General features: G+C 39.9%; 1 protein-coding gene across 1 annotated transcript; it reads right to left on the bottom strand.

Moving 5' to 3' along the window:
* Positions 1 to 5,782: 5,782 nt before the first annotated feature.
* LOC130135819 (uncharacterized protein At4g15545-like) lies at positions 5,783 to 9,099 on the bottom strand. Its single transcript, XM_056305598.1, has 8 exons — positions 8,752 to 9,099; positions 8,572 to 8,640; positions 7,850 to 7,958; positions 7,377 to 7,472; positions 6,933 to 7,190; positions 6,479 to 6,521; positions 6,139 to 6,217; positions 5,783 to 6,025 (listed from the first exon to the last, which is right to left on the bottom strand). The coding sequence occupies exons 1-8, from the start codon at positions 9,046 to 9,048 to the stop codon at positions 5,933 to 5,935; spliced, it is 1,044 nt and encodes a 347-aa protein (XP_056161573.1). The 5' UTR covers positions 9,049 to 9,099; the 3' UTR covers positions 5,783 to 5,932.
* Between the last annotated feature and the right edge of the window lie 16,036 nt (positions 9,100 to 25,135).

The following is a 25,135-nucleotide window of genomic DNA, read 5'->3' on the forward strand; positions in this document are numbered from 1 at the left end:
CCCTTTGTGACAGAATCAAGAGTCCCTCCTTACAATCACTGCCAAGTAACCTCTCCTTTTTTTTTTTTTGAAAAAAATGACACAAACAGTTCATGAACTTTGATTCAATGTTCAATTTGATCCATGAATTTTTAATTTGTTCAATGTAGTCCCTGAAGTTTAGCATAATGTTCAATTTGATCCGTGAACTTTTAATCTGTTCAATGTGGTCCCTGAACTTTTAGTATATGTTCAATTTAATTTCTGAACTATATGAAAATATTGAACATATACTAAAAGTCTAGGGACCACATTGAACAGATTAAAAGTTCAAAGACCAAATTGAATATTATGTTAAAGTTCAAAAACTATATTGAACAAATTAAAAGTTCAGGGACCAAATTGCGCATTGGTCAAAGTTCAGGGACTGTTTGTGTTATTTTCCTTTTTTTTTTCAAAGAAAAAGTTAATGATTAATGTCTATATTGCCTTGACACTACCACAGGAGTAAATGGAACCGATTCGGTTGCGTTTTCATATTCCAATTGAACACTTTTCATGTTCGATTATTATCAAAGGAGAAGATTCTTCTTTTTACCTATTTCAAATGAGAACAAATGGTGAAGATTTAGAGAATCGCAATCATAATTACTTATTGGGAATTGCAATTAGCCTATCGTACCGATGACATCAATACTTCTTTCTCTCTCTCATTTCTCTTAGTGTTGGGATTCAACTAGATCGTCACGATAAATAATTTGGCTGCAGATTAGTGCTTTCCATGCACCGACATATAAGTAACTTCATCCATCACCCTGTATAGTGTATTTCATAATTTAAATCGATTTCAATGTGTGCTAATCACGTCTCGCGTGAGAGGACTTAATAGTCTTTTCGAGAAGTCAAGGCACTCCCTTGACTTTTATCGGAACTTAATTAGCACTTTCTTCGTTTACATCACCCTAGATGTATGGACTCAATTGTATTCATGTGAAGTATTGTTCGTTTTGACCCAAGGCCTCACAACTTTATTCCTTAAATGCATCTTAGGTGGGGAAGGTTTCATGATTGGTTCGTAATCATCCATTTATCATATTTCATTTTATTTTATTGATAATGACGATGAAGATGGAAATACCCATAAAATGTTGTTCCCCTTTACAATTAGTATTCTTCAATCACCTCATGTCATGAGCAATAGCACTTGCTTTGGATGCTAGGATTCCTAGTTGATTCAATTGAGGAAAAAAACGTTTTCAATTTATGTGAGTGAAGATATTATAATAATCCAACCATTCCACCGAAGATTTTACAGAAAGAAATCTCTTTAGACAAGAGAGAAGGGAAAAGGGGGGAAAAACAATTTTGAACTCCTCTTATAAGACAAGAATTCATAACTATTTATACATAGATATATACATATATACTGTCAGAGATGATTAGGAAATTCTCCACATATTTTCCTAGATTCTCTTTATCCTCAGGATTGTGCATCGATCTTTCTTATGGTGCATTAATTTATTGATCTTAATTGCTTGTTACCTTAGAATGTTCGGCGTAAGAAGTTCATTAATGTCTCAAGTACTACTCTTCATTATAAAATCCACAGAAATTATAACATCTTCTCTTCTGCATATTCTTATCTTATACAAACATACTTTATAAATGTTCAAAGCCAACCCAACTAGAGTAATGTTGTTGTAACATGGGTTTGTCACCAACAAGCTGATTATGCTGCATTTTCTTTTTAATTTTTTACTAATCATATGTTTGGAATATCTAATCCAACCCTAATAAAGGTCTCGGTGTCATTGTTCCTTCGAAACCTCGTGTAGCCCAAAGGACAGAGAAAAAAGTAGACTCACTTTTCCTTAAATTCTGCATAATTCTTGAAGTCGTGTCACACCACAAATCCAAACCCTAGTTCTTGTTTTCGACCCATAATGCAATCCACGCCTTTTTATTAATTTAAAGCAAAGATAAAGTTGGGCAAAGACACGATGATGATCCCCTTAAAGGCCCAACTTTTTCTTAAAAAAATTTAATGAAAATTTGTGAGGTTTGGTCGGCCAAGCCTTCTTTTGTTTGGACATCAAGAACGTGGAGACAGAATCCTTATCTTTCTTAGTTTCATACTGCAAATTCAATTATTTTAAGCTGATTTGAGTGGTCCTTGTTCTCCTTTCTTTCACCATCAAGCACATATCCTGTTCCGTCCTCTGAGATCATGTTCTCTCCTCCATTATTCATTCATTTACTTATTTATTATGAGAGAGTAATAATTAATTCAATGATATTCTTGTCAAATGAAAGGACAGACATATTCCAATTGTCACATCTCTTGTTCAACCGATTTTCTTTTTATTTTTTGTTTTCTTGGGACCCTCCCTTCTTCCTCTTGATCCTTGGTTCTCATTTTTATTCCATCTTGACGCGAGGCTGAAAATTTATTAAGGGAAGCATGTGCAATGATTGACGACCTAGGAAAATATTATATATTGTTTCTCTAAATTAATTTATCATAGAGAATAACATTGAAACGTATATTTTTCGTAATTAAGTAAGAAATAACAACTTGGAGGATTTCGTATTTTATATTACTAAAAACTCACATAACAACATTTTTTTTCTCAATTAAGTAAGAAGTAATAAAGATGAAGAGTTTTAATTAGTGAATGAATGCTGAATATTCAAATACCATCCATCGTGTGGCCAGGCCACCATCCACGACATCTTACTTGAGTAAATAATATTATGATGAAAAAATCTTTGAGAACATGTCTAATCATAATCTTTTTGAGGGAATTCTTCCTCAAGTCAGTGCGCAGCGATAAGGATAGAGTTTCAGAATATATAAAAGGAAAAATACCACAAAAAATCTCACATTATGTCATTTGTGATAATTTACCTTGAATTTTTTTTTGTGACACGAAAAATCTTAAACTATGTCACTTGTGATAAATTTACCATGAACTTTTTTTTGTGATACGAAAATCCCCAAATTATGCCACATGTAATACATTTACCTCACAATACTTTAGCCCATGGGCATTTTCATATTTTTCCTTTTTCTATTTTTTTTTCTCTCTTCCCTCCGTCGGCCATGGCGGAGGAAGCCGGCGAGGGCGAGGGCTGCCCTCGCCCGGCCAGGCGAGGGGGACCCTTGCCGGCGTCCTTGCCCGCCTAGGCGAAGGCGACCCTTGCCCGACGCCAGCGAGGGTCGCCCTCGTCGGATCCGACAAAGGCAGCCCTTATCGGCTTTCCTCCGCCATGGCCGGCGGAGGGAAGAAAGAAAAAAAGAAAAAGGAAAAAGACGAAAATGCCCATGGCCCAAAGTATTGTGGGGTAAATGTGTCACAGGTGATATAGTTTGAGGTTTTTTGTGTCACAAAAAAAAGTTCAGGGTAAATTTGTCATAAGTGGCATAGTTTGAGGTTTTTCATGTCACAGAAAAAAGTTCAGGGTAAATTTGTCACAAGTAGCATAGTTTGGGGTTTTTTGTGGCATTTTCCCTATATAAAAAAGGATAAAGAATTTTGAATTTGACAAAAAATTTTACTTTTGATTTTAAGAAAATGTATCATATAGAATGATAATGTGAAACATACTGTATAAGTGCACTTTTTACAATATCTATAATGTATAATATCAATTTTCAATGTTAAATATTTATCATTAATACATTAAACTCGGTTGGTTGTTGCGAGAATTGTCCAAAAAGTCCGAAACTTATTATATGGCGGCCAATTTAGTAACATTTAAATTGTGCCACTTTAGTTCTAAACATTTTAACAACTTATCAATTCAATCATAAACTTTTCAATTGTACCAATTTAATCCTAAACATTTTGATGGTTTGCCAATTTAATCCTAAACATTTTGATGGTTTGCCAATTTAGTCATAAACTTGTTAACGATTTGTCAATTTAATCTTTCTGGGGAATTTTGGCCAATAATCGCTGACGTGGCAGTCTAGTCAGTACCGGTCGTTCTACATGGTATGGTCAGCACTAACATGGACAAGTTTTTTTTATTTTTTTATTTTTTTTCCTTTTATTTTTTTCTTTTTCCCCTTCGCCAGCTAGTGCCGAGCTTTGTTGATGGCCAGTAGACCACCGAACTTAGGTGAGGGCCGGCAGAGGGAAAAAGAAAAAGAAAAAAGAAAAGGAAAAAAAAGAAAAAAAGAAAAAAATTAACAAAAATTGCAATAAATGTCCTCATCAGTGTTAGTTGTGCCATGTAAGATGGCCGATGCTAACTAGACCCCCACATCAGCAATTTCCGACCAAAATTTGCCTAAAGACAAAATTGACAAATTGTTAAAAAGTTTTTGACTAAGTTGGCAAATTATCAAAAGGTTTAGGATTGAATTAGTACAATTGAAAAGTTTATTACTAAATTGACAGTATTAAAATAGTTTTAGGACTTTTTGGATAATTTTCCCACCAAGTGTTTGACCTCATAATAGGGGGATTGCCCATTTGAGAGTACATGAAATTGTATTCCACGGGTCCGCTCTTTTCTCTCTTTTTTCTTTTTCATTTGTCTTACTAAATAACATTATTAAAGTCTCTTCGATATTCACGAGAAATATTAACACTGATATTATTATTATTCGGCTGCTATTTTCAATTTACTATGGAGATAAACAGGAAACTTTTCTTTAATGTAATGTTCTGATGAGAACTTTATTTTCCATAAGATATGGACTTGTATGTATAACATATCTTAATTTTTAGAGCATTTGATTTAAATGATTTTCTAGACGTTCTTTCACAATCATGATAAAAGTTTGGATCATTAGCACATGATAGAGCAATTACATCGGTGTATGTAATCTGACATTAATTAATTAAAATAGCCAGTGGTATATTGTCCGATGTTAATGTACAAAGATAATAGTAAAGCATAGCTTTTAAGTTTGTTTCACTAAATGCACACTTCTTTTATAATTACACCAATGTAATCATAAAAGATCCCAAAAAAAGAGGGCACCATGTTTGGTGAATAGTAACCAAAATTCATTTTTCTATTTTTAAATTGATAATGACCGCGTTAAAAGTTAGAGTCACATGAAAATGTGTAGAAGTAATTCTTTTTATCATATTGTTTGCCAAGCTTTTCATTTGACTAAAAATTAAGACGCACAAATTCTCCTAGTGGATGAATATGTTTGTATTTTTCTTTTGTGGACATTAATCATTCGTGAAATAATATAACTTTGCTCATGTTAAAATAACTCGCCTGAATAACAGGGCCAATCTTCTAATATATTATATTTAATCATATACAAAATGTCTTAATAATATATGTTAAAGAATACTCATAATGTCTAATATATTAATGATATCTTTGGAGGTATAGTTTCACAATATCTATGATGTCAATAACCATACGAGACAGTTCTTTTTGAATGATTATTAAATCTCAATTATCAGAAACATATGAAAAAAATTGCCTAATTTTCTCTTTTGTCACGATGTCACCTCTTTCAAATGCGAGAAAATGAAATACAATTTGTTGTATCATGTTTTGCAGTTTTCTTGCATTATTTCTAGCCAGTATATATAAATAATTGCATACATTCAGTTAATCGGCTAATAAAGTTAAGTGGTCATCTTCAAATCGACATTTAAACAAATAGATCGCGTTCAGATAAACCCGTCACCTCATTTTGTAAATCAATATTTGTCTGTCTTTCGATTCCACAACCTTAGATCTTTATTGGTATATCTGCTGATACATCAAGCAAGGCGCGAGCAGAAGCAAACCAATTATACATTTTCAGCTCACAAACTTGATGGGCGATGAAATATGACTTATCAGGCAAGCGTAATTACACCTAGATTATTCCTCGATTTACATTTAAAAAATTAGCGTGGATGAATCATCTGAAAGTAGAAACATGATGCTCCCAGGCTCTATGAGCAATTGCGGATTGCAAATTAAGATCTCAATGGATGTTGCGAGTGATCAACCCCTCGAATATCACATAAAGATCTTTGTTGTCGGGGCCGAAAATCTCTTCAGCCTTTCTTAGCGTCTCCTGCAAAAACCCAACATAAACAAAGACAGATTAGATTCAATCCCAATTGAAGTCGTTCTCTGCTCACTCGTGCGTGTGCGCAGACACAAAGAAGAAAGAGAAAGAGGTGTTACCTCTCTAGTTTGCTTGTGAGAATTCAATTCCTTCACATTGGCTAAAAATGCACCAAATTGCTCATACGACAAGCGGCTCCTGAGAAAACAAAGGAGTCAGAGAAGCAACTCATTATGGTTCCAGGAGAACAAGTAATCATCGATACATTGGCATTTGATGGACCAAGAAAAACACTACTAGATTGAGATCAGTTCGATATCCTAAAATTTAGGGTTACCACCACCGCCTTCATGAGCCAATGCATATGACAGAGGTCAACAGCAATAAATTAAGAGCTACAAGCTTGCCTATTCCGACATAAACGCTTCTTCTGCCTATGAAATATTCCAATTTCCTTACCTGACTTGCCGGAAGAATTCTTTTCCGTCAACTCGAGCTCTTCCTGAAGAAAAGTAAACCAAGCAAGAATAAGAAGATCGACCAGACAATTGTCTAATAAAAGAAAGTCTACAGCAAGATTCATCAAATGCAGATGCAATGAACAATTCTCTTAGTCATTTCTATGTTGTGGATGATCCTCATCAACAAATCCAATCTTAAACACGAAATCAGTGCAGCATCAAATGAAGGAGTAAGTACACCTCAAAAAAGAATCAAAGGAGCACAAAAAACAAACTTTTGTGGTGAAGAAAGAGTGCACCGGTTATGTCTTAAACTCAAATGTCGATCACACTTTTTTCACATACATACCTTCAAGGCCCCTTGACAAAATGCATCAAAACCAATGCATTTTTCAAGCATATACGTGACCCACTAAATTGGGTGGGTATTTTAGAGTAACAGTTGGGCTTACCAGTGTATGACCCGGACTCTGAACTTGCTATGGAACCTTGATGGCCTGGGGGCACAGAAGAAAATATAGAAGACCTTTCATCAAACACTCCCCTTGAAGTTGAGAATGACATTGCGTTCCGTCTCGGTGACGCTGGCTTTGACGTTCTCATAGGAGATACAGAGGCAGACAGACTGGGAGGCGAGCCAGGAGGAGTCAGCCGCGGTGTGCTAGTTTGAGACGCTAACAGAAAGCCATGTGACATACCAGGTCGTGGAACTGCAAACGAAAGAAGTTGTTTTAGTAAAAACAGACGTACAGAGTCACGCATTATGCCATGAAATTTGACATTGTTGTGAAAAATGCCCACAGAAAAGTTTATATATACAGGAAGTAAGACAAAAATCTACAGTGTGATATGAAAGTGACATGACAGAACTTCCTACATGAGGAATCAGAGAATACCATCAGTCTCACGATCCTCCGATAGAGAATTTCCCACCTCTGAGACTTGACTTCTAATTGAAGAAGATCTTGAAGGAGGCAGTGCGGCATCATCTTCTGAACAAAACAGGACAATCATTTTGAGTTGACAAAACTGTCTGGTGATTCAATTATGACGATTCTTGACTAACCAACCACAACTGCCAAAAGAAAGTTCTAGGACAATGTGCACATTGGACTGAAAAATGGTAATTTCGCATGCTTGTATGCATGTTGCAAAATCCATGGGGACTAAAGGAAGCTTCAACTGCCATATGAGAACCAACAATCCACTAAAATTCGCAGCCAAATGGCATTCGTTCAGTTTCAGCCAATCAGGTAGAAAGCAACAAAGTGGCCCTTTTTTCATCAATGCACGTATACATCAACATCGCAAGAAATGCGCTGTCAGATAAGCTAGAGATTAAGCATTGGAATCGAAATTAGAATCAGACCGCTCGGTGTTGGCTTTGCAATGATTTGCGAAGCTCCAGCTCGTGCAGGGCCAGAACCATCTTCATCCTCTTGAAGGGATTGCATGAGCGTCTTTTTGAAGATTTCCAACTACAAAACCACAAGACTAAACCTCAGCCCAACCGAGCAGCAGAAACTACCAAACTACACACCAGAAAGAGAAATCAATACCAGCAAAAAGAAAAATTACTCAAGAACTAGGCTATCTTCTCATGAGGCACGCTTTAAAGGAAATTTAATTCAAAGGCGCGAAATCTAAACAGATAGCAGGTCTTTCAAGCAGCTTTTCGAACCCCAGCAATACGCAAGGGCATTGCCATTGATCATTGCAATTCATAAAAACCCTCCTTCTTTTGCAGCTCAAACACCCAGTTTTCATCAAAGTGTCAAACCAGTGTCATTCAATTCTCATCACTACTCAGCAAAACCATTGAATTTCGAAGCGCGAGTTTCACCACACCAGTAGTCTCTGAACTACAGTGGGTTCTGTAATCGACTCAATGAACTTCAACGGAATGGACATTTTCACTGTTCGTACTTCACACAGTGGCCAGCTCCAGATTCTCATTTTTTTCACCAGAAAATGATCGATGACACTAATTCACGACAATATAAGTCATATTTCACTAAAAGAAGCAGCGTTTGCACTTGAATTGAGTCAAAGCATATAGAGCCAGAGCTCTGAAGTTGAACGAGCACAAACCTTGGAGACATCTCTGCTCAGCTTCTTCACAGTGCTCGCCAGCGATTCGTTCTCCTTCACCAGCTTCTCCTGCAACCCCACCCAACAAGAAAAAACAAACCAATTCAAATTTCGCCACCCCAGAAAACGAAACGAACCGAACTCAACTGGGTCGGGTCGGGTCGGGTTTCACACGGGGACCTTCTCGAGCTCGGATCGGGAGAGCTTGTCGAGGGCGTCGGCGAGGGAGGCGTCGAGGGACTCGGCCTGGGAGCGGAGGTCGGCGACGAGGTCGTCCTTCTCGGCGAGCTTGGCGCGGAGGCCGGAGGACTCGGACTCGAGGGAGGAGACGCGGGTCGAGAGGGCGATGGAGGTGATCTTGCGGGCCACGTCCAGCTGCTCGTACGGGTCCGACGGCAGCACCTCCAGCACCTCCTCCGGCAGGTCGAACGCCGCCGCCGCCGCCGCCGCCGCCGCCGATGATTCCTTCGCCAGCATCTCTCTCTCTCTCTCCTCCTTTTTTCTTTTTCCTAGATTAATTAATTAATTAATTAATTTTTTGTTATACATGTATATAAGTTGTGGGTAAAGCTGTAAATTTGGGAAAACGTGACGTGGGCATGTGACCCCAAGAAGTTTGTGTGGTGCGCAACGGGGTTTTGGTTGGCGTGGATAGGACTTTGATGAGGGACAAATTCCACAAGTCGAGCCAAACAAGACACAAAACAAAACGTTGATGGGTTTTGCTGAGAAAATCCATTGCATGAATTCCAAAGACGGTGCAATCGATCAGGAGCCGGAGATCGTCGGTTTGAAACCCGCATACAAGCTATCTGCATCGATGTCGCTTGCAGAGATCAAAGACCTGCACACAACCGACTTATGAACTTTTAAGGTGTTTTATAGGCCTTCTTGTAGCGGGACGATTGCATTAATGCCTTCTTGGTTATAAAGAAAACGGAAGGTTATTACAAGAATGTATGATATATGTCACGCCCCGAACCCTACGAGCGCGCGATCATCCCTTCGTGGTCGTAATGTACGCGACATCCCAGGACTTGTCGCCGACCCAATCGAAACACTAACGAGTAACGCATGCGGAAGCAACCTCGAACTCTCCGTACAACATATAAACAACGGGATAGTAGAGAGACAAAGAATACACATCAACAAGACACTTTTATAAACATAACGTCGATTACAACACATACATTTGCAAGCCTTCTACGAGGCCACTATCTACGAACCACGCACAACAACAAGGATCGGGTGGTTGGTAAGCTTAACTCCTCTGCAAAAAGGTGCACTCAAAAGACGGGGTAACTCGACCTATCCTCAATCCCCGTAGTATCCTGGCAACGTCTCCAGGATCAATCACGGTCGCCTGATGCGAAATGGTTTGGTTATACAACCATGAGAACACTTCTCAATAAGCAACTACCTAAGCCTCGCTTAGGCCAAAGCGTAAACAATTCTAAACATGCGATTCAAACAATCGACGTGCCATAAACAATCACAGGCGTCCTTACCTCGCCTTGGCGCATACACAAGCCCTGCACGTTAGAATATCGCCATAACATGGCCAATTGCCCATCAAGCACACGCAAAGCAATTCATGGCATGATCAAGCATAACATGGTTAATAATCCAGACGTGCTCATCAATTAACTCAGGCAAAGCATTCCCCAATGCAAATCGCACTCATTAAGTCCAGATTATTAACGACCCCTCGGGCCACCGAACTCCCGCCGGTCTTCTGGCGTAACCAGGCATCGTCCCGCTACTTCGGCGACGGCAACGTCCGGAACCCCCGCCCAGACGGCATTCCACAAAGGAGCATCGATCCGGCCTCTACCGCGATCGGCAACGTCTAGAACCCCCGCCTAGACGGCATCCGAACTCCCGCCGGGCATCGTCTAGAACTCCCACCTAGACGGAACGTGTCGTGACCATGCACACACCTCAACAATCATTATCAATTCTTATCTTTGTAAATTAGCCCAATGTCAACTAAATCCACCAAAATGTCATGGTAACACCGATCAGTTCCCGAGAGAGAGAAAAATCGAGTATGCACAGAATCGGGGCCAAACTGGGCAGTAACATAGTCACCGAATTTCCTTTAAAATAAATAGTAAATCAGCTCCAAAAATTATGAAATTTGGATATGTCGTATAAAACATCTTGATGAACATTTTCCGTGCAGAACTCGAAACCCAGTTCCTACCTTAAACACCTCTTTTTGTCACTTGAAGTCAGACAAAATTCAACTCGTCCGGTCAGGCCGCCTGACCATCAAAATGCATCTCATCCAGTACCCAAATCATTTTGGAAAGCTTTCAAATTTTTATATGTCATAGAAAAAAATGTTCTTAACAATTTTTATGAAGGAAGTTTGTTGAAAAGAGGTCTGGAAAAATTTGTAGAAAATCGGAGAGACCAGATGGTCGGATGAACAGTAAATTCGGCAGACTGAATCCGGTCCAAAAATAGACTTACGAATGGAACTAAATGATCTCCAAAAATTCCAGATTTAATATATGTCAAACATCAAGATGTTATGAACAACTTTCATGAAGAACACTTCCTCAAATTCGGCCCACACAAGTCACAGTAAAAATAGCAAAATCCAGCGACGCAATAGCAACCTTATCGGAAATTAACCAACAAGCACCACCAAGCAAACCAAGCACAACCAGCCACTAAACCAACTATCCACAGCCCTTAAACCATCCCTAACATGTCCATTAGTCACCCCTTAGCCTAGTCAAGGGTTAGGAAGCCACTTACTAGGAATCCTAAGCAAGCAAACCAAGAAGAAGAGGCAGCAGCAACTCCGGCAGTGGAGTCGAGCTCACGTAGCTGGACGGGCGAGCGCGCCGGCACTCACGGTGGCTGAGGGTGGCTGAGCAAGGGAGCTGGTCGGTCTGGTGAGTGGCAGCAAGAAAAAGCAAGAAGCAAAGAAGCAAAATGAAGAAGAAAACAGCAGCAACAGAAGTGAAGAAGAAGCAGCGAAAGAGAAGAAGAAGCCGCGGCGGCAGCAATTCCGGCAGAAGCAGCACGTGAAGCAGCATGGGGCAGCATGGGTCAATGGTCGCCAAAGCACACGTGAAGGTGCAGCAAGAAGTCAGCAGCAAGTCAGCAGAAACAGAGGCAGAAACAATCAGCGGTGCAGAAGCGAAGCAAGCCGAGAAATGGCATGGGCGGAGCGAAGCAACACGGCACGGCGAAGCGCGGGGAAGTCCATCATGGCAAGTTGCATGGGAAGGTCAGCAACGTGGGGGAGTCAGCTGAAGTATGGGGGAGTGATGATGGCTGGTGGAGTTGGTGGAAGAAGTCAGCAGCAGCAGCAAAGGCAGAAGCAGAAACAGAAGCAAAGCAGAAGCATGGGTGGAGGAACGTGAGATGAGGAGTCAACAACGTGGAGGAGGGCAGCGGGGAAAGAGGAGGAAGTCAGCGGCGTGGGGGCAGCGGCGACGTGGGGGAGGAGAGAGAGAAGAGAAGAGAGAGAAAGTCAAACGCACTTGAGTGCGATCCGACGACCATCGTTCAAATCCGAAAATAATCCAACGGCCCACGAAATACCCTAATTATAAATTAGGAAAAAGGCCAAAAGATAATAACTAAAACACACTACGAGGGAGGTCTACTTGTCCAAATCCGCACCCGGTCAAAATTTCACTTTTCGCATATCTCGGGCAATATTGACGCTGGCCACAATAATATCGACACCGTCCAATTAAATTCGTCACGAAACTCCGAGAAATTTGACACCAAAATTCGGGCTCTAAATAACGGCCAAATTCGATCGAGTGCGATTCTAGCGAAATCTCAATTTTAAAAAAAACGATAACCGAGAGTGATCAGTTCCCGGGCGAGATTTTACTATAAGCACACAGACGAATTACACGTTTTATAAATTCAAAAAATAGGTCGAAATTCGGAATGTCACAATATATCCCATCTAGATCGGCTCGAAATGTGATTCGTATAGATTAGATTTATTGATGGGATTGAATGGCCTCGACCCAACCGGATGCACGTATCGTTAGCTGCTGAGAATAATTGAGTACATTTCAAAATCGCAATATTTCCTTATTTTGGCTGCTTAGCAAGTGCCCAAGAATACTTTTTTAATTGAATCCAAATAAAATTGGTAAATTGAAAAGGAACTTAAAATATTTTCCATCTCGGTTGTTCATTCGTAAATGACAATAACGTGTGTGTTTATCCATAAACTTATAATAACTGCGGATTAGTAACCGACAAAATGGTAATTTAAAAGGATGAACCTAGATTAGTCGAGTTTTCATGTGTGAGTGTATTAGGTTTAAGGAATTGTTTGTTTGGCTAAGGATTCACTATCAGAAAAAAAAAAATTAACCATTACATACTATACAGTTTGAAAAGAAAAGGTAAAAAGAAAAATTTCTACTCATAATTCTGAGAAGCCATGCCACCTAAAGCTCCTACTATTCAAATTTCGCCAAGAAAAAAAAATGTTATCATACGTTTTGACTATAAGGATTTTGCTTCAACGAAATACAATTCATTCTATCTATTTCATCTTAATATATATGTAATTTGTAGAAATATATAATTGAACAGGGAAAATTCCAAATAATAGGCTAAAATGCCATCATTTTCTCAAATAAGAATCTGAAGTGGACCTTGTTTCAAATAAGAGCATAAAGTGCCTTAATTTTCTCAAATAAGGGTATGAAGTGAACTCTATCTCAAATAAAGTCCTGAAGTAGCCATATTAGTCTCAAATAAAAACCTGACCTCTGCCGGCCGAAGGATATTTTCGTCTTTCACTTTTTTGAATTTTTATTCCTTTTTTTTCATTTTTCTGTTTTTTTCTTTCCCTTTACCTTTTCCTTTTCTTTTTTCTTTTTTTTTTTCATTCTTCCCTCCGTTGGCCATCGTCGGGGCCGGCGGAATAGTCACCAGCTGGCCAAAGGTTCTTATTTGAGACGATTTGACCGCTTTAGGCCCTTATTTGAGACAATGTCCACTCCAAGCCCTTATTTGAAATTTTTCCTAATTGAATAGAAGCTTTAGTTATAAACATTAGGTAAAGAGTGAGATTAAGGGTGCGTTTAAATGAACGATTTTGAAAATATTTTCCTAAAAATGATCACTTATATTACCTATAAAAATATATGAACAAAAAAAAATTAATCATCCACAAAAGTTGTTTAGACATAAATTGTTATCGATGATGAAAATATTTTTCATCGACTAGTTATTTTAAAGTGATACAAGAGAGCATTTTCAGGAAAATATTTTAGAAATCGTTCATTTTCCTAGAAATAAATAGTGCCTACGAAAATAATCAAAAAGTTTTACAAAATCCTCGAGTGGCAACATAACCTTTCTACTATTCAAATCCTCTTCATGCAATGTATATATGTAATAAATCTAAATCGTGGCATTATGTTAGGTGGAAGTGAAACATAAGAAGAGAGTACGAGACAGAAAAACCATCATTCATTCATTCACTATTCGTACTTAATTCATCTTAATATTAGGAGGGGCATGGGGCGGGAATCACGTGATGCCACGTTAAATTATGTAAAATATCTGACATTACTTATTATTGTAATTGTCACAAGGAAATAATTTTCTAATGTTTATAATAATAATTAATTGATATTTTTCCAACTTCACAAAATAGTCACAAGGGACAATATGAAGATAGAATACATAGAAAATATGTGACATTCTGAAATCCGACCCACTTGGAATTTATGAAATGGATGATTTATGGACATGCTTGTAGTTAGATCTCGCCCGAATTGATCACTCCTGGGATATTAACCGTTAGGAAAAGGCTAATTAGGGATTTAAATTCGCGCGATTAAAGAAACTCGATCGTGAATCGACTTTCGACCATAAAAATTATCGAGGTGACATTTTGAGCCAATGTAGGTCGATCCAAGGATAGTTAGGGATCAATTCGCCGCTGTCATATTAGTGGATCGCGGGTGATTCCGCTTAACCACGAGATGAACTGACGAATGACCCTAAACCTATACCAAACGATCGCGCCCGTCAGAACTAGTGATCGATCCTCGCGATTAAGTGACCACCGAGGTCGTCACGACCCGAGTGAACTTGAACGTGGCTTGATTCAGTATCGGCCACGGGTTAAATGTGCGAATTTTCCCAAAAGCCACCAGTTAGTTCAAGATATGCTCAAGTTACGTTAATTAAATTTGGTCATTAATTAACAACCAAGATTGGGCCTCGGAAATTATGAATGTCACGACAGGATAATTGGACGATGTTGTTATTGGCTTAGTCAGCCTCAGATTTGTCCGGATTCTTCAGAAAATTTGAATTCTGGCGAGAAATGGAAAATGACCGTTTTACCCCTTGGATTTTGTTAAGGCCAAGTATAATGGGGGAGGGGCATTTTGGTCATTTCACACTAGCTTTAGAAATAGAAATTTTTGGACAATTATGCCCTTGGGAATTTTGTGAAATTTCAATTTTGCCCCTGGATATTTTTGGCAAGGATTAATCTGGACCGTCGATCTTAGGATAAGATCGAATCTTGGCCGTTGATTGGAAATTAGAGAGAGGGGTATGATGGTCATTTGGCATGTGTATTAGACACCAATAATTGGCCTTTAGCCTATTTAATTCCATTTTCTCTCTCTACCCCTCATTCTCTCACTCTCTCGGCTTCTCTCTCCCTCTCTCTCTCCCGGCCGGACCTCATCCCCCACCCACCGTGACCGTGGCCAGCCGCCTAGGCCGGTCGCCTCCGCCGTCCACCCGCCTAGCCGGAGCAGCCGCACACCGGAGCCACCGCCGCTCGCCTCACCGTCTCTCTCTCTCTCTCTCTCTCTCTCTCTCTCTCTCTCTCTCTCTCGCTCACCGAACACCACCACCAGCCCCTTCGGTTTTGTCCAGCCGTGGAAGATCAGCCACCGTCCAGCTAGCCGCCGCCGTCGTCGTACGCCGCCGTTCAGCCGCTCGTCATCGCCGTCCGCCACCGTGTGGCCGCCGACTGCCGCCCCTCCTCTTCTGCCCGAGCTAGCTTAGGTTTCCAAGTAAGTAGCATCCTAATCCTTATTTAGGATATCGGGTACCGACGGACGTAATTAGGGGCTGAACGAACTTAATTAGGGGCTGATTTGGTTAAATTAGTGGCTGTTTAGGGTGAAATATGTGGTTGCTTGAGGGCTGACTTGAATTGGCCGAATTGTGGGTGAATTGGTGAGGTTTCGGGACTGAATTGATGTAGAGTTGAGTGCTGGAAATTGGGGCGTGAAATGAGGAGCATACGGTTCGATTTAGGGACTAATTGTGTCGGTTTGGTGTGTTGTGTTGTGGCTGGTTTGTGGTGTTGTTATAGCTGGAAATAGACTTGGAAATGCTGAATTTATGTTCACGATAGTGGCTGTGATTGTGGGCCCGATGGCGGCCTTGTATGTTTATTGAATTGTGAATTGATTGATTGAAATGTGGATCGTTGTATGCACGCATGGGCTGAATTGAATTGACTAGCAATTGGCCATGATTGGGTGTTAATTGAGCATGTGAAATGCGTGAGATTCGATGCGTGCATAGGCCGAATTTGATCGGCCGGTAATTGGGCATGTTGGTGTGTAAATCGAGCGAGTGAATGAGTGAGAAATTGCGTGATGTGTCATGCATGTGGTCACGAGAATCCCTGAGGCGTGTACTTTAACGCGGGGAATCCCTGAGGCGTGTATTTTAATGCGGGGAATTGTGCCGTCCTGAGGCAGTACTTTTACGCGGGACGATGCCCGGTATTACCGGAAGACTGCCAACCTGAGGCGTGTATTTCAACGCGAGTTGTGCCGTAGGTGGTGGATGTTGAGCCTGAGGCGGTACCATTACGCGGGCAAGAGACATAGCCTGAGGCGGTACCATTACGCGGGTTAAGAAGTGTTGTGAATATGAGATGGTCGCAGTGGACCTGAGGCGGTACTATTACGCGGGTCACTGGCGAGTTGAGTGAAAATAGTGTGATAAGGCATGAAGAGTGTGTGGAATGTGGAATTGGAAATGCCATGTGTTCGACTTGTGTTTTGGGCATGAAATTAATTTGGAATGTGCATGTGGTTGGAAATTGTATATTTGAGACTAACCTGCAGATTGCGTGTATCAAAAACCCAGGTAAGTGCAAATTGTGTGCTTATTATGTGGTTGCTGAGTGTTAGTGTGTTTGACTTGTCTGGAGGTACGTGTTAGCCTAGGTGGGGTTTAGGGTGTGTGCTTGCTGAGACGTGTTCTCATGGTTGTTTCAACCAAACAATATCAGAACCCCGGCCTGAGCCATGAATCTACCACCGCTGCCGCCCCAGCGTTTTGGGATTCCGATGCACACCGACCATAATGTTGTAGAGTACCCGATAGACGATAATATGACCTGGATCAAGCACACTACTGTAGTCTGGGTAGACATAGGGCTCCCTCTTTGGCAGGCCCACACCTATACCGTCTGGATGTTTAGAGACGGGATGGATGAGTTTGGCCCGTCCGTGGCTTTGATGTTCCGTTTGATGGAGTAGGGGATTGGGATCCGTCAACCATACCCCCTCCTGACGGTGAGATGACTAGTCTGGATACTAGTCTCGCCCGGTCCGGACATCGGCCTGCGCCTACAAAGACTCGAACCTTCAAGTGGCGAGGCGATCCGGGCCGGAGGAATCACGGGTGTGGTATGATCCTATGGAAGTGGATCTAGGTGTAATACCAGAGGAGGAACCAGGAGAAGAAGACCCTGAAGAAGAACCTGAGGAGGCACCGGAAGAAGAACCCGAAGATGAGCCAGAAGAAGACCCAGAGATGGAACCAGAGGATGAGCCAGAGAATGAACCAGAGGAAGAGCCGAAAGAGGAGTCAGATGAGGAGGAGCGAGTTGAGGTTCCACTAGAGTCGGGTGATGAGGATAACCCGACTGAGATCGAGGCTGATTCGGAGTCCATAGAGGAGCAGGTGGCTCAAGGGGATTCGGATTCAGACTCGAGTTTTAGGGAGTCAGACTCGGAGTGGACGCCATCTAGAGGACGTAGAGGCTAGTTTAGGAGTTGAGCGAAGGCCTTTTTGAAGTGTCCCATTTTTGACAATTAGGGTACCCAGGCTACTGATCTTTTTTGATATCGGTGGTGTATATTTTAGAAGTTCGGTGTGCATGTATATTATGTGGATTGTATATGGTGAATATTGTATAAGCTTGAATAAGTAATTGATGTTTATTCTCCCTTGCACCCCTGGTCAAATATTGTCTGGGTATTTGTAGCTTTCGCTGATGTTCTATATCTCTGATGAGTTGATTTGGGTCGGCGATATCCTGGGACGTCGCGATATTCGACCAAAGAGGTGTGTCACGAGCTCGATGGGGTTGGGGGCGTGACAAAATAAAAAATTAGTTTGGGGTAAATTTGTCACAAATGTACCAGCCTGAAATTTTTTGTGGTAAAAAGATTAGTTTGACGTAAATTTATCACAAATGTACCTATTCGAGATTTTTTGTGGTATTAGGCTATTAGCCTTAAAAGAAAACATGTGGGGCTCTTCGAACTGTTGGATCCGAACCAGATAATTGGTTTGGAACTAGACAGGGTCAAACCCGTAACATCAAGCTTAACTTTGACCGGGTTAAACAAACCATGCACTAAGTTCACCGAGTCCCCCTCTTTCAAAACCGAAAAAGGAGAGCTTTCTTCCTCCAAACAAATTCTTGCAAATTAATATGATATTGGTAAATTAATTACATTATTAGTAACTTACGAACCACACTTGTAAACTTTAAAAAGATAAGTAATTTATTAATTTATTTTGTACATTAGTAAATTCCTAACAATATGAGTAATCTACTAATTTTAATTGTGAATTTCGATGAAGTTGGTAATTCACTAAATCATCAATAAATTATGGAATATTGTTAAAAAAGTCTTAACCCTACTATACTTTTGCCAATTCAGTCATAAACCTTTCAATTTTTCAACTGAATCCTAAACATTTTCATATTTTGTCAATTGAGTCCATCCGATTTATTTTGGTTGGAAATCACTTACGTGGATGTCGGCCATCCTATGTGGCACAGGCGGCACTAACGTGGACAAGTTTTACTAATATTTTAATGTTTTTTGAATTTTTTTTATTAGTTTTTTTCCTTTTTTCCTTCCATTTTTTCCAACTATGGCCAGCAAGGGTCACCGGGCCTTTGTCGACCGCTGGCGAGGGCCGTCGGGCCTCGCCGACTGCGGGCATTGAGTGGCCCTCACCCGGCCTCACCTAGACTGGGCGAAGGTCACAAGCGAGGCTACCTCACCCAGATCTAGGCAAGGGCCGTGACCCTCACCCGTAGCCGGCGAGGGCATTGCGGCCCTCGCTTAGTGGTTGGCAAGGGCTCGGTGACCCTCGCCAACCATAGTAACAAAAATAGAGAAGAAAAACAAGGAAAAATTAATAAAAAAATTTGAAAAAAATATTAAAATATTATTAAAAATTATCACCGTTAACGCTAGCCGTGCCACGTAGGACGGCTTGCGTCCAAGTTAGTGATTTCCGGCCAAAATTGGCCGGATGGACTCAATTAGCAAAATGTGAAATTGTTTAGGACTTAATTACCAAAATTGAAAAGTTTAAGACTGAATTGGCAAAATTGCAATAGGTTTAAAACTTTTTATATAATTTTCCCTGATAAATTCCTTATAGTTTTGGTAGTTTATGAACCATGTTTCTAAAATTTGAAGAAGTTGGTAGCTTGCTAATTTATTTGGGATGTGGTATTCCACTAACCACATAGAAAACGTTGTGTACTCCAGCTCCAAGCAGGTGATATAGTGAGTCTATAAGTTACATCTCGAATTTTCACGTAGTGCGAATGACCTAACTTTGCCATAGAATTGTAACTATAAAATTATAGATATTTATTAGAATAATGTGATTTAAAAGCTATGGGATCTATATATACTATAGAAAAATTTAATTTTTTGAGATTAAGTGCACTATAAAAAAATGGAATGAGTATATTCATTTTTCAAATAAATATTTAAGAGCTTTGCCAAGAACGTGAGAATTAAAGGAAATTTTTTTGAAATCTTAATAGATATACAGATACTCAATTACATTACTCTTATACATGCCATAAAATTGAATATGTACAATAGTTAATAAATATAGAAAAATATCTAAAATGTCTAAACATACCATGATTCATGAACACAGAGAAAAATTAATTCGGCCTCACACAACACCATAAAATATACTAAGGAAGATATATCTTAAAACGTTTAACTATATCATGATCCACATATACATAATAATATTAATTGGACTACACACAAGAGGATAGAATCCATTATCACGTTCTTCGAATGAGAATGCGTAAAAGTGCAATATAAGTTTTTAATAATTATTTAAAACATGCAAAATATAGGCAAGAACACTAACTTTGCATGTGAAATTGACATTTGTTATATCGGTTAAGAGACAGTGCGACGTGACATTGGAAATTCCTCAAAATAATATTTCTGAATAAACATACAACAAGCATGAAAAGGGACCAAAAAAATTCAGGGACAAAGTTTTGTAACGTCAGTAACAAGCACGAACGCATATCAACAAGCATATTAAGATAAAAGATATTTGAAGAGGGAAGTCATATGATTTCAATATGAATAAAAATGAATTTCAAGGGATATATAATGATAAAATATTTTAACGAAACTAAGTACAGTCAGACATCTTATTTTGTAAAATTATAACCATTTGAGAAGTTCTACATATTGCATTCTACAATGACAATAGGAAAACCAATATAGGAGTGGTGCTAAGTTTGACCACTATAGAATCTCCTGACTTAACTATATAAGTTTCCCTCCTTTTCACATTGACACATTTTTTGTGGATAATTAGGGTGCGTATAGTAACATTTATGTTCCTGAGAACAATTTTTGTTCATAAATAGTTTTTTTCTATTTCTATTTCCTGGACGAATTTCTGAGCAGAAAAACGCGGTTGGTAAGTGCACAAAATTTCTATTCTCAAAATAGAAAAAGAACAGAAAAGCGTTTGGTATGACCCTAAATTTTTTTGTGACGTAGAATTGTTTTTAGTTTTTTAATAATTTTATGAGATTTTTCTAATTTTTTCTTTTCTTTTTTTCCTCCCTTCTTCTTCCTCCTCTAGTTGGTTGCCGGGTCTCGGCGATAGCCAGTGACCAGCTAGAGACAAGGGCCAGCGAGGGTCGACCTCGCCCAGCCACGGCAAGGCCCAACAAGCGGCTAGAGGAGGAAAAAGAAGAAAGGAAAAAAAAAGAAAAAAAATGACCTTGTTCTAGAAATTGTTCCTAGGAATAAAAAAAGTATATTTCTTTTTACTTTTTGTTTCCATTACAAATCTATTCCCTTGTCACTTTTCTATTTCGGTGAATATAAAAATTAATTGACGTATATAAACAGATTTCTATTCTATTTCTATTCAAGGGAACATAAGAACAGAAAAATAGGGAAATAGAAATGTTACCAAACGTGCCCTTGCTATGTCAAGATATACAATAATTTACTTAAATTAATCTAGCATAAAGTTTCAATAATCTTTGGTAAGGAAGCAAGTGGTTGCACAATACTTCCCAACAAGAGAACTCATATCCGCTCTGTCCTTGCGCCTTCACCATGCTAACAAGGTGTTCGACAAAACGCCGGGGAGAAGAATAGATTGAGATTCTCGTTTCCTTTTTTCCTCTCGGTCGCATACCCGACGCCATTCCAGCGTCATTTCCTCTTTCGGCTTGCTCATTTTTTGATTTGGACCAGGCAAGTTCGGTTTTATTTTTGTCCTTCATTGTCCTTTAGATGATGTAAGAAAACTGACTCAATCTGATATCTGCTGAATCGAGTAGGACACCTGTCATTTGATGCTTAGTTGTCTATTTTCTGTAGTAGCGGTGACCTTCAAGCTGAGGAACATAAACAGTTCCTGTTTGTACGAGCCTTTGTCTTGGATGTGTATATTACCTCTGTTTGCATTGATGTCTCTGTTCGCAGCTCCTTTTACCTGGAAATTAGGCATAAGAAAAATCAGGAGAGAGAGAGAAAGCGCTTCGAACATTTACGCACAAAATCAGGAGAGCCATAAGAAAAAAAAATAGCCCTCGTGATCTCTCTTTCTCATCTCTTCAGTAGTGACATCCTCTTCGTCCATGGCAGTCACCATATTCATCATCACCAGCCGACTCTGAATCCAAATTTACGAGCGATCATATTTCTATTTAAATCTATTACTGTACGGTTCCCTTTTTGTTTCTTCTTTATATGGTAAGAAACAAACTTGTTTTTTCCATCCAAAATGGAAAAAAAACTCAGATCCAAAGATGGAAAAAATTATTTTGCTAGAAGCATGGTCAAAAGGTATTTATGCTTATCTTTAGATCATATCTCAATATTACTGAAACATAAACACAAAAAGAAAAAGAAAAGGGCATTATTTTTCCGTTCTACTTCTACCATGAGGAAAGCAATTAATATCGATCATACATTTATATCTCATGGCAAGTGGACCAAAACTTTAGGAAATGCTTAAAAGTTTCGCGTGAAATGATGAGATGTGAATTTGAAAGTGAAGAAGGTGTAACTAGAGTTTCAACCTCCATTTTGCAATTTAGACAAAGAAATGTGTAAAAAACTCAAAGGAAAGCACAAATAAGCAATTTTTTAACTAGAGAAACCTACAAATTTATTCGGGCAAAGGACCCACAAGATCAAGAGCGATTAGATTAAAATCTAATTTTCAACTTTGAAATTTAGTTGTCTGATTATTTGAATAAAAATATACAATTAATTGTGTATTCATAAGCCATCACAGATAGAAGTTTCTAATATTCTACATAGCCTTTAGGGAAAATTCCATTTTGGTACCTCAAGTGGAAGCGTTTTCTCAATTTGGTACCCAAAGTGGACACGGTGTCAAATAAGGGCATGAAGTGCCCAATCAGTCTCAAATAAGGACCCGAAGTACCCAAAAAGTCTCAAATAAGGGTATGGGTCGCCGGTCGGCCAAAATGCCTGCCGGTCGGCAAAAATGTTACTGTTCTGGTACCAGAACAGTAACTTTTTTATTATTTTTTCTTTTCTATTTTTTTTTCTTTTCCTTTTCCTTTTCTTTTTTTTTTCTTCTCTTCCTCCGCCGGCCATAGCCGGGGTCGGCGGAGGTCGCCGGCGAGGTCAAGCCTCGCCAGATCTGGCGAGGGCTCGGCCCCGCCGGCCGCTGGCGAGGCTCGAACTCGCCGGCGTCGGGCGTGGCCGGTCTCGCCATTGCAGGGCGAGGTTGGCCTCGCCTAGCAACGGCGAGGTCGAGCCTCGCTGGCCGTTGGCAAGGCTTGACCTTGCCGGCGTCGGGGGAGGCCGGTCTCTCCCGACGCCGGCGAAGTCGAGCCTCGCCGGCAACTGGCGAGGTTGGCCTCGCCTAGTAACGGTGAGGTCGAGCCTGGCCAGATCTGGCGAGGGCTCGACCTCGCCGGCCATTGGCGAGGCTCGACCTCGTCGGCGTCGAGTGAGGTCGGTCTCGCTTGAGCCCTCGCCAGGCTCGACCTTGCCGGCAACTGGCGAGGCTGACCTCGCCTAGCCCAGGCGAGGCTGGCCCTCGCCCGACGCCGGCGAGGGCCGCCTCCGCCTGAGGCGGGCGACCTTCGCCAACCCCGGCTATGGCTGGCGGAGGAAGAGAAGAAAAAAAAAAGAAAAGGAAAAGGAAAAGGAAAAAAAAAAACAGAAAAGGAAAACACAGAAAGGAAAAAATAATAAAAAAGTTACTGTTTCGATGCCGGAACAATAACATTCTTGCTGGCTGGCAGGCATTTTGGCCAGCCCGCGACCCAGGCCCTTATTTGAGACTTTTTAGACATTTTGGGTCCTTATTTGAGACTGATTGGATACTTCAGGCCCTTATTTGACACTGTGTCCACTTTGGGTACCAAATTGAGAAAACGCTTCCATTTGGGGTACCAAAATGGAATTTTCCCTAGCCTTTATGATTCCAAAGATGAGACCATGAATGAAACCTCTATGGTAATGCTAAAGATACCATCGAATCATAAGGATGATCAATTATACAATTTGATAATGTACAATTATTACCAGTAAGAGAATAATTCAAGTAAAGTCAACAAGTACACTGAAAAGTTTCACTAATCTTAAATCTAGATAGTTTAATGCAAATGTAAATTTAATTAGAGAGTTGTATAATCAACTAAAATCAAAGTAAAATCCCGGCATAACATTGCAATTACGCAATTAATATTGAAGTTAAAAAAAGTGCATTTACCGACATGAACCACGATATTAGAAATTCATGAGGTCGACAACCCCGAGTGTACTAAAATTTTTACACAATCATCTCCAAAAAGAAAAGCAAGACTCCAATAGTTAACAAAAAAAAATCTTGATGACTAGAATCTCTAGCCACATCACCTAAACAAATAGATAATTGAGATGCATATTAAAAATTATGTTCGAAATTATAGTCATATTATTTGTTAAATATATTGTCACGCAATGTTCAGCAAAAAGTTTAATACCATCATGAACAGTAAGGTATAGCCTTTGCCTGCCAATGGGCATTGAGACTATCGCATAAGAATACCTAACCAAATGAAAAAGAAAGGCAATATCTAATTTCATGAATTCAGGAAATGCATTGACAAAATACGGAAAAAGAATATATTGATAATACCCAATTGAAGTGTAAGCAACAAAAATAATACTATAAAGAGTACCTAATTATCAAAATCAATCTATCTATGGTTATAATATAGAAAAGCAAAAGGAAAAAACTTCGATTAGATATTCTTTGCAAGGTCGTTAAAGAAAAAAGGATTTGGGGAGACCATCCAATATGAAACATACAGATTTTTTTTTTTTTGATAACCGAGGTGTCCGCGCGGCCGGCGAGCTAGGGCTCAAACCGGCGGTGATGCCCGACTAGTCCTCGAGGGGGGCTAGCGCAGCATCCCACCGCCACGACCCCCCACTTAAATCACCAATAGGCGAGTTTGAACCCAGGACCTCTCGTGAAAGGAACTGAGCGCAAACCAACGCGACCACCGATGGGTGGGTGAAACATACAGATTTTTCAACCCTTTTAAAATGAACTTAACTGTTGCAAGATTCCTTGGAAGATCAAATTGTTCCTGCTAAAATATGATTATTGGGTATGAAAGAAAGTTTCCGTCGAACAAAAGAAAGTAATCAGACGGGACCCCTTTCTTGTGTTAACGGTAACTTGGGAGGCAAAGAAAGGGATTAATTCCCAGGTTTCCTTGTAGTGTCGACATAAGAAAGGAATGTTCCTCTTTTCTTTCTCTATATGATGTGCGACGAGGATAAATGTAGGCAGCACTCAAGAACCGTTTCTTCACTACTTCTTCTCTTGTTGCTTGCATTTCATTCAGGCTTGCTGCTGTCAAATTCGGTCCTTTGGTATCACCCATACTCCTGGTACTTTCGCTCTCGGTTATTTTCACCATGCGTGCATCGGTTTATTGTTTTATGAACTACAGGATCACTTCCAACCAAAAAAAAAGAACTACAGGATCACTTCC

Source organism: Syzygium oleosum, unplaced genomic scaffold, assembly GCF_021117445.2.
Source record: "Syzygium oleosum isolate NSW1041296 unplaced genomic scaffold, Sole_v2.1 Sole_v2.38, whole genome shotgun sequence".
Lineage (NCBI taxonomy): Eukaryota > Viridiplantae > Streptophyta > Magnoliopsida > Myrtales > Myrtaceae > Syzygium > Syzygium oleosum.

Bases quoted from the DNA above. Each gene is read 5' to 3' on its own strand.
- LOC130135819 (XM_056305598.1), bottom strand. From the start codon at position 9,048: ATGCTGGCGAAGGAATCATCGGCGGCGGCGGCGGCGGCGGCGGCGGCG. The intron at 7,473-7,849 runs GTCTGATTCTAA...TGTTTTGTTCAG, and splicing joins TGCAAAGCCAACACCGAGCG to AAGATGATGCCGCACTGCCT. The intron at 6,026-6,138 runs GTAACACCTCTT...GGGTTTTTGCAG, and splicing joins CTCACAAGCAAACTAGAGAG to GAGACGCTAAGAAAGGCTGA.